This window comes from Salvelinus sp. IW2-2015, linkage group LG8 (assembly GCF_002910315.2).
Source record: "Salvelinus sp. IW2-2015 linkage group LG8, ASM291031v2, whole genome shotgun sequence".
Classification (NCBI taxonomy): domain Eukaryota; kingdom Metazoa; phylum Chordata; class Actinopteri; order Salmoniformes; family Salmonidae; genus Salvelinus; species Salvelinus sp. IW2-2015.
In genome coordinates this window covers 10,589,632-10,602,194 of record NC_036848.1, presented here as the reverse complement: position 1 = coordinate 10,602,194, position 12,563 = coordinate 10,589,632, and the positions used below count along the sequence as shown (strand labels likewise).

The following is a 12,563-nucleotide window of genomic DNA, read 5'->3' as shown; positions in this document are numbered from 1 at the left end:
AATGCCTTCTCTGCATTCTTCTGAAGTTTCATTCCCTGTTCTCATGGGAGGTTGAGCAATACCAGACCACCTAAATAGGAAGTAACAATCCCACAGAAACTTGATTCAACATTAGGAAATCCTTTTTTTGCTCTATTTATAATTCCTTGAGCAAAATTATTCAGAAATGGCTACATTCACCATATATATTCTTACCCCCTTGAGTGGGTATCAAGTTACATCCGCAAATTGTAATAACTATGTCCATCACAGTTACATCATCAAGTCAATCATTGTCTTCTTTAGATTCCATTCAAGCAGCTGAGAGTAGATGATAGAACAGTCCTGACATTCAGAGCCACCCCTCCAATAGGAGCTCAGGCAAGAGTCTCCTGTAGTCAAAAAACAATCAAAGGCCACAAGAACTACAGATTCCATCAGCCCATGAGGCAGATGTGAAAGGTTGTTTACCTTGAATACATTTCAGCCCAAAGGGCAACGAGTGACAACTGAGGTACAAGAAGATAGCATAGAACAGTTTGAAAGGTCTTACTAAGGATGAGAAAGCACGAGGACTCATTAAATACAGTTATTAAATAATTAGAATTATTATTATACTTCTAGAAAATAACATTATGCACTCCAATAATGAAGTTAGTCAACATAAACAATGTTTTAAAACTGTATCTATTCTAAAACTATGTGAACTGTCCTTCAGTCAAAGTAAAGCAGAGAGCAGTTAGTAACATCCAAGTTTTTACACTCTTCACCGGTTCTGCTCATCTCACAAAGAAAACTAAGTGCCATTCTTTCATTTCAAACCAGCAACAAAGTCTCTGCTGGACTGATGATAAGTTACAGACTATCTGTCTGGTTAGCAGCAACACCTCTGTTTCTTTGGAAACACTCAAGCATATTTTTGCACAGTACATTCAAGGACTACCAGCCTCCGCACTACACGCAAGATTTTCTGAACCAGATATCTCCATATATATATATATATATATATATATATATATATATATTGCCTTCTTTCTAAAAAGGATTACCTCATAATAACGTGGCCCATATGTCCATAATATTAAACATATCCCCCAATGTCAGAGAATTACATTGGTTTGTTTACATTGGATAGTCTCCAAAAAGCCAAAATCTGTCAATCTCAGAGAACCACCACCTCCTCGTACCCAGTGTCTTCCTCCACCCCCCCGTCTCCTTCCCCCTCCTCCCCTTCCTCTGTGTTGATCTGTGCCACTCCCAGCCTGTAGAGGGCATCCCTGATCACCACCTCCCCAGGCTGGCAGGCCTTCAGCACTGTGCTGATCTGCTGGTCCACCACCTCCCGGCTGGACAGGAAGTCCTGCAGACGGTTGTACAGGTAGTAGTAGGCCGTGTTGTCAAAGGCCAAAGGCCGACGCCGCAATGATGTCACCAAACCCTCAGAACATTCCTCCTCAGTGACCTCTGACCCTTCTGTTACCTCGGCTTCAACCTTGAACCCATCCTTCCTCTCCTCCTTCCCTTCGTCCTCTTCTTTCTCATTGTCTCTCTCCAGGTCTTGTACCAGACTGCAGTAAGGTTCCAGCTCATTGCAGAGCCCCATTGAGTGGTGGTCCAGACAGGGGGGCTCCTGGCCATCTGTAGGCCCAGCAGGGTGCACTATCCAGCGGGAAGAGGACTTGGTGACAGGGTGGACCTGGGGGTTCTCCACCACGGAGGACAGGTCAGCACTGTAAGGCTGGTCCTGTAGCTCAGCACACGACACAAACTGATGGAGAGAGGTGAGATAAACAACAATACCACAATACCTAGTTCATCTATTATGTAAATAGAGACCAATTCATTCTTCAAATTGTATCGTCAAATCAGCATATTACAGGTTAAAAAACCTTCCGACACCATCCTGATTTAACCTCGGTTTCCCTCCTAGTACAATAATCAGACGTCAATAACTAAGCCCTTTCCATGCTCAGTGTGAGGGCCTACCTCTGGTTTGTCCATGGGGTCAGAGAAGCAGCCCTGGTTCCTGCCCCACATGGTGGAGGCCAGCTCAGGGTACTGCACGTCTGTACACAGCGCCACCTGGCGGGCAGAGTCGGTAACGTAGACGGGAGGCCAATACCGGGAGGACACCAGCAGGTCCACGTGGTCGCGTGCAGTCTCACCCTTCACCAGGTACTTGGAACCACACACCACCTGGAGGAGTATGGGAAAAGTAGTCTTCTATCATCTGTCTGGTTCTCATTATGTTTTTATTGGTCAATAGATTTTGTTMTTGTGCAAGGCCTGATTGGCTACCCTATCATTTTTCATAGACTGACAGACTAAATGCTTGATTGACAGAGTAATAGTTGAACGGATTCTGGTGGACGACTGATTGATTTATTGATTGATATTGATGGGTGAGATGWGTGCGGTTACCTGATGGGGGCAGATCTTGGACAGCTTGCCTGCTGTGAGGTGTGGAGGGGGCTGGGGGGCCGTGGAGAGGCCGTTCTGAACACACGCACACAGGGAGATCAGAGAGACCAGCAACTCATCCTGACAGAGAGAGAGAAGAGACATGTGTCAATCTCCTAAACACACACAATCAAACCAGAAATATACATACATAGAGATATCACAGACACACAGGGTTGATCTATACCTTGTTGCTCTCTGGTGCAGTGATCTCTCCACAGCATTCCAGTATGGCTTTGAGCTCCTCTGCACTGTGCTCGTCCATTCGGTCCGGTCTGAGTTGGCCCTCGTGGATCAGACGCACCAGAACTGATGGGTCACCTGGAAAACACACACACACTAGAATTTTACACACTTACATGTTTATTTATTATTGATAAACAAGTAATGATCAATGAAATATCTGAAAGACTTGAGAATGATGTTTATCCTTCCAGTGATTGGCTTATTCCCCAGCCCTGAGAGAGTGACTTCCTACCTGTGTGCTGTGTGAGGAGCAGGGCCTTGTCCTTCTCTGTGTTGATGACAGTGGAGCTCCTCATTAGTGGTGGGATGAAGGGGGCGATGATGGAGGCGTCGACCCGGGTGATGGGGACGCTGCAGGGGAATGCTGCCTGCTCGATGGCCTCACTCTCCATGGTCAGCCAGAAGTCATCCACATGCACCTTGTCTGGAGCCCCGAAGTCTGGCCACGTAAACTACAGGAGGGAGAGCGAAACACAGGTATCAACATGACTACACCACTATGCACACCAGACAGCTTGACTGTCCTGGAATCAGGCAGGCTAAAACAAATTAAGTAAAGAAAATCATCTTTAATTCTTTATTTTGACGGTTTGGATCTGTGGCTCTTTTCAGTCTCCCCCTGACCTCCCGTCTCCTCAGTCTCCCCCTGACCTNTCAGTCTCCCCCTGACCTCCCGTCTCCTCAGTCTCCCCCTGACCTCCCGTCTCCTCAGTCTCCCCCTGACCTGCCGTCTCCTCAGTCTCCCCCTGACCTCCCGTCTCCTCAGTCTCCCCCTGACCTGCCGTCTCCTCAGTCTCCCCCTGACCTGCCGTCTCCTCAGTCTCCCCCTGACCTCCCGTCTCCTCAGTCTCCCCCTGACCTCCCGTCTCCTCAGTCTCCCCCTGACCTGCCGTCTCCTCAGTCTCCCCCTGACACTCCCGTCTCCCTCAGTCTCCCCTGACCTGCCGTCTCCTCAGTCTCCCCCTGACCCCTCCCGTCTCCTCAGTCTCCCTCTGCCCTCCCGTCTCCTCAGTCTCCCCCTGACCTCCCGTCTCCTCAGTCTCCCCTGACCTCCCGTCTCCTCAGTCTCCCCCTGACCTCCCTGCTCCCTCAGTCTCCCCCTGCCTCCGTCTCCTCAGTCTCCCCTGACCTGCCGTCTCCTCAGTCTCCCCTGACCTCCCGTCTCCTCAGTCTCCCCCTGACCTCCCGTCTCCTCAGTCTCCCCCTGACCTGCCGTCTCCTCAGTCTCTCCCATCTCTCTCACCTCCACATTCCTAAGCTCCAGCACGTTGTGTGTGTACCGCTGGGCGATCTCCATCTTGGGGGCGATGCCACACACACCACAGATCATGTCGTTGTAGTCCCTCACAGTCAGACACTCAAAGGCCCAGTAGCCACTAACCAGCAGCTCCTGGACATGGGCCAACTCCTCAGGACTCAGAGTGTGGACTGATTGATGGGGGGGGGGGGGGGCGAGAGAGAGCGAGAGCGAGGGTTGGATGAAGAGAGGAGAAGAAAACAGAGATTAATAGATGAAGTTTGAGAAGGTGGCACTGAACAGAACTCTGTTGAAAACCCTCTGAATTGTATGTTGCTCCAAGGAAGTCTTACCAGCGTGGTTGTGGATGTGGTCCAGGATGGTCCTGACTATCTGGTTAGGATGCCGGCCCAGTCTGACCTGACTCCGGATCTTAAAGAACAGGTCCAGACTCACCAGCAACCTGTTGCCAACGTTGAACAGACCTGGGTGGAGGTCGGTGAAGCTGTGCAAGGCCAGACACTGGGGGTTGAGACACACCTTCAGCTGGAGAGAGGCTGTCTGGATCAGAGAGTCAGTCAACAGCCAGCAGTCCTCCTGCCCTGCTAAAGAACTATGGTACAGAACACCAGAGAGACATGATAGAGAGACCTGCCCTGCTAAAGAACTATGGTACAAAACACCAGAGAGACCTTTCCTGAAACCACACTATGAAAAATGTCCAGAAATGTCCAACCCGAGCCATAATAAACCCAAAACTACACAAACAAATCTTCTTCTCACCTCTGTCCTCCCTTGAATAGCGGGTAGTGACACAGAGCACAGTGTGTGGCTGCAGACTCATAGAACCGCGGCCAGCCTGACTGGACCTGCACCTCCCCCAGGCCCTCCCCTTCCCCTAACACCTGGTCCCCGGCCTGGGTGGTGGTGGTGAGGACCACCTGGGTAGAGTTGAGTTCCTGGATGAGAGCCAGGGTATCATGGAGCTCAGCCTCACTCTCAGAGATCTGCAGGGCCTGACGCAGCAGCTGCAGGGTGGACTGGCGCTGAAGCTCCCTCTGGGCTGGGGACAGGGTCCGGTACGGATCTAACAGAGCTACTGAACCACCCTGAGTGAGTGAGAGAGAGAGAGGAGGGTGATAGGATGAGGGAAAATAACAGAAAGAGGGTTGGAGGATGAGAACAGAGAGATGAGGAATAATTCAGAAATACAACAACACCAAAACATAGACTGCATCCTAAATGGCACCCAATTCCCTATAACCCCTAAATGGCACCCAATTCCCTATAAAGTGCACTATTTTTGACCAGAGCCCGATAGGGTGCCATTTCAGACGCACCCATAGTGGGATACTCTCCAGACTGACCTGTGCCTTGGAGCCCTTGGCGTTCTTCCTGGACAGCTCCAAGCCACAGCAGGGGCACTCCACAGGCTTGTGTCTGTTCTTATAGACATAGCCACATGACGGGTTCTTACAGCGACCCCTGCCCCGCGCCGTAGACAGACCCAGGTCCTGACACACACACACAGGAGTCAAACAGAGGACATCCAGTTATACAGACTACACTGAGCCTGCAAGAGGACGTGTGTGGATGGCGTATGCTCCCCAAAATGTAGTTAAAAAGGTCCCACTAACCAGTGTGGAGGTAGAGTTCTGTTTGAGAGGAACCACTGAGAGGATTTCCCCCACTTTATCAGTAACAATATACTGGCTTGTTTCCACAGGAGTAGGGAGAGTCTATAGGACAAAACAACACTGAGAAACCTGGAGACAAACACTTAATCAGCATGTTTCAGCTCTGTGTGTGTGTGTGTATGTGTATGTGTATGTCTGTGTGTGTGTGTGTGTGTGTGTGTACCTGTTCCAGAGGCGTTGTTGTCACGATCTGGCCGAGCTGTTTCAGAGTGTTAGGCTTCAAACCTGCGATCATCTCACTGAGCTCTGTGGTCCAAACACAATCACCACATCAAACACGTTCGGTTACCTCAGAAACAACTAGTGTCACTTCCCTTATATCAAAGTAACCACTTTGAAAACGAGTACCTTTAGCTTGGCTTGAGTAACCATGATAAAATACAACCATTTTATCATTAAAACATATTGTATAGGTACATGTGGGTGTGTATATCATACCTGTGGTTGATTTGCTGCAGGTGGTCTCCTCAACTTTGCCTTTATGAGGAGGGACAGTAATCCACTGGACCACGGCCCGGCCTAGTTTCAGAGAGACAAATGTGTGTTTACACCCCAGACAGCATTCATCTTAACAGACTGACCTGAAATAGGGTTTTTGTATCTGTCCACAGCAGTGCCCACCTGTGTTGAATGGGGCAGGGAGGATGGCTCTTACAGGTCGCTTTTGACCAATCACACTGCTCCTTTCCTGCACTTTGACCCTGGCACCAGTCACATGTGTTCCAACCAAAGCTCTGCTCAAAGASAGAACAGCTGAAACTTTAAAAAAACGTTCTCTTTAACCAATCAAAACATGAAGCCCACTAAGAGAAATACTCTCACAGGGCTTGTTTGAAAAATGGTTTCTCAATGTGACCATTAAATGATAAACCATCAAAGAAGGGCTAAATTAAAGAACTAGATGCTCACATCATAGTAGTTGTCTGTGTCCCTGACACCGCTGGAGCAGGCTGTATGACTCCCTGGCTGATGGCTCTGCCTCCCTCTAGTGGTGGTCCTGGTGTAACTGCACGCTGCTGCACTTGTCCTCTGGGCTCCCGCGGTCCTYTCCCTCCCTTCCGCCATCCAGACACCTTAATGTTCTGATCATCAGAGGGAGGCACACTAGTCTTAGGGAGGTCCCCAGGGTTTGTTGGTAGTTTCTGGGCATACGTCTTGAATGAAGCAGCAGCACCTGGAGCCTTCACCGCCTGAGATGGAAAACGTGGAAAGTTTGTCATACCTCGGAACTGTTAAGTGTACGACTCATTATTTTCCTACCAATAAAATGTAATCTTTACTTCAACATTCAAATTATGATGGAAGAGACGTTTAAGCCAGGGAATGTGTAGACTTACAGCGGGCACCCACTTGCCCCCCAGGTGGTTGCCACAATCAGGGCAGAAGGGGGGTTTGTGACGGGTCACGTAGACAAAGGAGCAGCCCGCTGTCTGACAGCTGCCCCGGCCTCTTCTGGTGTATTTATTCGACTGGAGACAGAAACAAAGATGCTTTAGTAAAAATCTGCTAGTTATGGAGAATGTCTGACTGGTCAAATGACATGTGTGTATATTGTAATATATTGCTTGATGATCTAATCAAAGAAAATTGGATGACGGTAAATTGATGTAGTGGAAGAAAATCAGTCTGAGTAGTTTTACCAGTTTGTATGAGGGATTAGTGTCCCGTATCACCCTAGCTCCYACAGGTACCATGACAACAGAGGCTACAGAGCTGGCTCCTGGCAATGTCCTGTGCTCCATCAGATCCTGGGGAAACAAGTGTTTTATCTACCATTACTGCATTGAACAAACAGACAAGGCAAATGAATAGTAACCCTAGACTGTTGAATGATCAGCAGTAAGGTAAGCCAACTCCCTGTGTTGTTTCAAACTAACCTGATTGGGTATGATGGTGACCAACTCTGTTTTCACGTGCTGCACCACCGTCCTGCCCACACGTCTCCCGTCAGTCGCCATTCCAATGACACTATAGCCCCCGCCCACMATCCTGGGCTCCTCCTCCTTGAGCAGCAAACCGGCTGACGCCAGGTGAGGTGCATTGTGGGATTCGTGGGCGGCAGAGACTGAGGAAGAGGAGTGATATGATGAGGAGAGGACCCCCTGCAGGGCCCCGGAGTGTGTTAGGGTCACAGCCTTTTCGTCTGTCAGGCCCTCGATGGCGATGCACTGCTCCGACAGCTCCACCTCGCAGCCCAGCACCAAGGGAGGGTACTGGGGGGAACCAAGGGACAGGGAGGGCATCACCCCTTCCCCCACGGGAGAGYCCAGACCCTCCATACACACCTCCAGCTGGGAGCTTGTCCTGTCGTCTGACATGGCCCCCTTGGGCAGGAGGACGTAGTTGGCCCTGGGGAGGATCCTACGGAAGCCTGGGAGCTCCTGGGAAGGGCCCATAGATGACTACRGAGGATACAGAGAGATGGAATAGTGTTATCATTATGACTAGGAGTTTTTCCTGACCACATGATCTTAGATACCAGACACACTGGTGGAAATATGAGGTAACCGTACCGTGTCCGTCCCTTCCTTCTCCAGCTTGGCCTTCTCCAGGTAGTAGCCCTTTTCTGCCACGTTGAGCCTCTTCCAGCTCACACTGATCCTCTTGTTGATCTCAGACTGGGGCAGGCTGGGGAACTCCTGCTGCATGGTCTGGTGCACATCAAAGTAGTACAGCAGGTAGGCTGATCTGGAGTTGAGAGATCAAAACGTGATCAATAAATGTCATCTTGACTCATACAGCAGTCAACTCAACACAAAGATTGGGTCACTTGGTTTAGCTTTCTCCGCCTAGCCAGGCATTCCAAATCAAGTGCACTCAGTCAGTGTGAAAATAGTGTGTCATCTGGGTCATTCTTGAATTGCGGTGGTAAATGCCTTCACTCAACATTGCCACCATGTTAAAAACCTTTACAATGACAAACACATGACAAATAATACATGTTCTGTTTTATTTAACCGTAATTTAATAAGAAAACATATGTAAGTCCTTAATACTGCAACACATCCCTTTGTATGCATYGTAGAAAGTAATGGGGGCAAATTGGCTTGTCCCATTGGTGTAGAGGTGTAGTGACATGTCTTGGTGATTTAGAGATACACTACATGGCCAAAAGTATGTGGAATCCCTTCAAATTAGTGGATTTGGCTATTTCAGCCACAACCATTGCTGACATGTGTATAAAATTGAGCACACATCCATGCAATCTCCATAGACAAACATCACTGAAGAGCTCAGTGACTTTCAACGTGGCACCGTCATAGGATGCCACCCTTCCAACAAGTCAGTTGGTCAAATTTCGGCCCAGCTAGAGCTACTCCGGTCAACTGTAAGTGCTGTTATTGTGAAGTGGAAACATCTTGGAGCAACAACGGCTCAGGCGCAAAGTGTGAGGCCTAACAAGCTCACAGAATGGGACCGCTGAGTGCTGAAGCGCATAGTTTTGGCGGATGTCAGGAGAACGCTACCTGCCCCAATGCATAGTGCCAACTGTAAAGTTTGGTAGAGGAGGAATAATGGTCTGGGGCTGTTTTTCATGTTTCGGGCTAGGCCCCTTAGCTCCAGTGAAGGGAAATCTTAGATGATTCTGTGCTTCCAACTTTGTGGAAACAGTTTGAGGAAGGCCCTTTCCTGTTTCGGCATGATAATGCCCCCGTGCACAAAGCGAGGTCCATACAGAAATGGTTTGTCATGATTGGCGTGGAATAACTTGACTGGCCTGCACAGAGCTCTGACCTCAACCCCATCAAACACCTTTGGGATGAATTGGAACGCCAACTGCGAGCCAGGCCTAATCGCCCAACATCAGTGCCCGACCTCACTAATGCTCTTGTAGCTGAATGAAAGCAAGTCCCTGCAGCAATGTTCCAACATCTAGTGGAAAGTCTTCCCAGAAGAGTGGAGGCAGTTATAGCAGCAAAGGGAGGGACCAACTCCATGTTAATGCCCATGATTTTGGAATGAGATGTTTGACGAGCAGGCTTCCACTTACACTACATGGCCAAAAGTATCTATCTATTATTTTGAATCACTGATTACAAAAATATTCAAGGACCTTGAGCATTCTCGCCAGTGAAAAACGGTTTTCGGGGTCAATATTAAATACGACCCATCTGCATTGATAGTGGTGTTTGATTGTTTGGGAGCAGTAGGTAGACTACCTGGGTTTTTTGGGTTTCTCCATGATCTCCCCCTTCTGAGCCTTGTTCTTCTTCCTCTTCTTGGGAGAGGTGACCTCCATGAGGGTGTAGCAGCTCTCCACCTCCTCTGTCATCCTCCGATCAGTCTCTTCATACACCTCCATGGTCTCCATGGCTAAAGGGAGCCGAGGAGAGCCTGGGGAGGTTCAGTAACATTGATTCATTTATTTTGTGTCCATGTGAAACAGAACAAATAACGACAAGGGGATAGGTATTAGGGCTACAGGAGGTATGTACATTGTTTATTAATACATCGAGCACAATCATGATAAGGAAAATATAATATGTAGGCTATCATTAGGCAGGTAGCCTAGTGGTTAGAGCGTTGGGCCAGTAACCGAAAGGTTGCTAGATCGAATCCCACGAGCTGACAAGGTAAAAATCTGTCGTTCTGCCCTTGAACAAGGCAGTTAACCCACTGTTCCTAGGCTGTCTTTGTAAATAAGAATGTGTTCTTAACTGACTTGCCTAGTTAAATAAAGGTTAAATAAAACTAAAATATATATCATAATTATGTTATGGCAATGTAGATAAATGTATGGCCTTCAAAACAAGAGATAAAAGGACCTAGCAGCTGTGCAAACTCAAGCCTTGGCAATATTGAAACAAGGAAGAGTTGACAGAAGACAACAGCAGACTACCTGCCTGACAGCGCACCAGTGGAGGCTCCTCAGACGAGGAAGGGGAGGACTATCCTCCTCAGTGAATTCCATTAAAATAGTAAAACATAAAAAAGKTATCCTTTTTAAGTAAAACTATGCTAAATATATTCACGTCACCAAATAATTTATTAAAACACACTGTTTCACAATGAAGGTCTACAGTAGCCTCAACAGCAGTCTGTAGGGTAGCACCATGGTGAAACTGCAGGACAGATAGCTTCCATCCTCCTCTGAGTACATTGACAATACAAAACCTAGGAGGGTCATGGTTCTCGCCACCTTCCATAAACTTACACAGTAATTATAACAACTTCCGGAGGACGTCTTCCAACCTATCAGAGCTCTTGCAGCATGAACTGACACATTGTCCACCCAATTAAAGGACCAAAGAATTAATCTAGAACTGAAAACATAAGCTACAGCTAGCTAGCACTGCAGTGCATAAAACGTGGTGAGTAGTTCACTCAAAGAGAGAGAAAGACAATAGTTGAACAGCTTTGAACCAATTTCTTCAAAAATGCAGGTGAAGCAAGAGAGAGAGATATTTCATCATTCTTTTTCACTTTCACTTACTTAGCTAGCGAATGCAGCTAGCTAGTTTAGCCTACTCAAACACCGGCTCAATCAGAGGGATCCTATGTTAGCTAGCTGGCTTTGGCTATCCAACACAAAACGGGAACTCTTCCAAGTCAAGGTAAGCTTTTGGTTTTACTAATTTATTGCCACCGGGGCCTGCCGGTGTAACTGCTAAACTTCTTACTGACTCTACACGAACGTWACTGCATGATTGTAGTGGGTTTACTAACACTTTAGTTCTATTAGCTATGTTGATTATGATATTACTTTAATATTACTTTAATATTAATATGACAACGATGTAGCCTGTGTAGCCGTTATGATATGGTTTGGCTAGGAAAGGTTTTTTCACCTGGTCACATACAGATAATGTGTTGTGTATTGAAGTCCACAAGCGAAGGGAAAAGATGAGGACGGTGCGTAGATGCGAGAATGAATACAACGTGGCTTCTATGAAAGTGAACAATGTTTACGTGTGCTCATGGGGTCTTCATTCTGCCGATTCTGTTGAAAACGGAACTAAACGGGGATAAACATACCTGAATTTGTCCAGTAGAAACTCTCGTTTACAACTGTTGGACTAATGATTACACCACAGGAGGCTGCTGAGGGCAGGTCAGCTCATAATAATGGCTCGAATGGAGTAAATGGAATGGTATCAAACACATGGAACCATTTAATTCCATTCCAGCCATTACTAAAAAAAAAATATATATATATGTGCCGGTCCTCCCAAATTAAGGTTCCACCAGCCTCCTGTGAATTACACCCTCAATTAGTACATTTCTCTCAACCTGTGTGCACTTATGTTGTGAACTTTCATTGATAGGCTAGGTTGTAGCAACCTCATGATGGTTATATGGAAAATTTTAGTATCATGTAGTAGCCTAAACCGATGCCACAWTGAACTGGGTGAATGGAATATGATTGACAGTCATCCAATATGCTGTAATAGAAATAAAGCCATGCTCATAAAAATAAATCGTCCTCCCTCAATTTAAGGCACCGACCGCCACTGCACGTGGGGAAGAAATGTGACTATGGACTTTCCCGGGAAACGACAGTGAAGTAAAGTTAAATGCAAACCTACAAAAGTTGCAAATAAAGTACGGAAAACAACAACACAGCGACAGCGGATACAACTTTCTAATTATTCTCCCTCCCATGACATTCTCTGATTATTCGTGTATCATTATACTGACTGCAGACTCGACAAATTATCCAATGAGAAGCCTCCTTGTTGAACCCTTACCTCTGTTGCCCCGAAGAACTCTCAAACTAGATCTGAGATAGCTTCAAACGACCCTGAAACTGAACTGCATCGCTCACATTGCCAAGAATATGTATATTTCTCTATATTTTGCCTTAAACTGGGCTAATTTGTTTTTAATCTAAGGGCCTCAAAGCACTCGATTTGTCCTAGTCTTGCAGCAAACATGGCGCTGTGTTGTTATGGTTGTCAACCAATCCAGTGAAGGAATGAACAAAAAAAGGCCAATCAGTAACT

General features: G+C 47.2%; 1 protein-coding gene across 1 annotated transcript; it reads right to left on the bottom strand.

Moving 5' to 3' along the window:
- Positions 1-119: 119 nt before the first annotated feature.
- On the bottom strand, positions 120-12,503 carry hmgxb3 (HMG box domain containing 3). Its single transcript, XM_023992355.2, has 20 exons — positions 12,309-12,503; positions 9,780-9,954; positions 8,133-8,307; positions 7,497-8,021; positions 7,260-7,367; positions 6,957-7,088; positions 6,529-6,809; positions 6,241-6,353; positions 6,058-6,138; positions 5,783-5,865; positions 5,560-5,661; positions 5,290-5,436; positions 4,706-5,031; positions 4,276-4,535; positions 3,929-4,113; positions 2,918-3,137; positions 2,627-2,760; positions 2,401-2,520; positions 1,966-2,175; positions 120-1,747 (listed from the first exon to the last, which is right to left on the bottom strand). The coding sequence occupies exons 2-20, from the start codon at positions 9,929-9,931 to the stop codon at positions 1,142-1,144; spliced, it is 3,960 nt and encodes a 1,319-aa protein (XP_023848123.1). The 5' UTR covers positions 9,932-9,954; positions 12,309-12,503; the 3' UTR covers positions 120-1,141.
- Between the last annotated feature and the right edge of the window lie 60 nt (positions 12,504-12,563).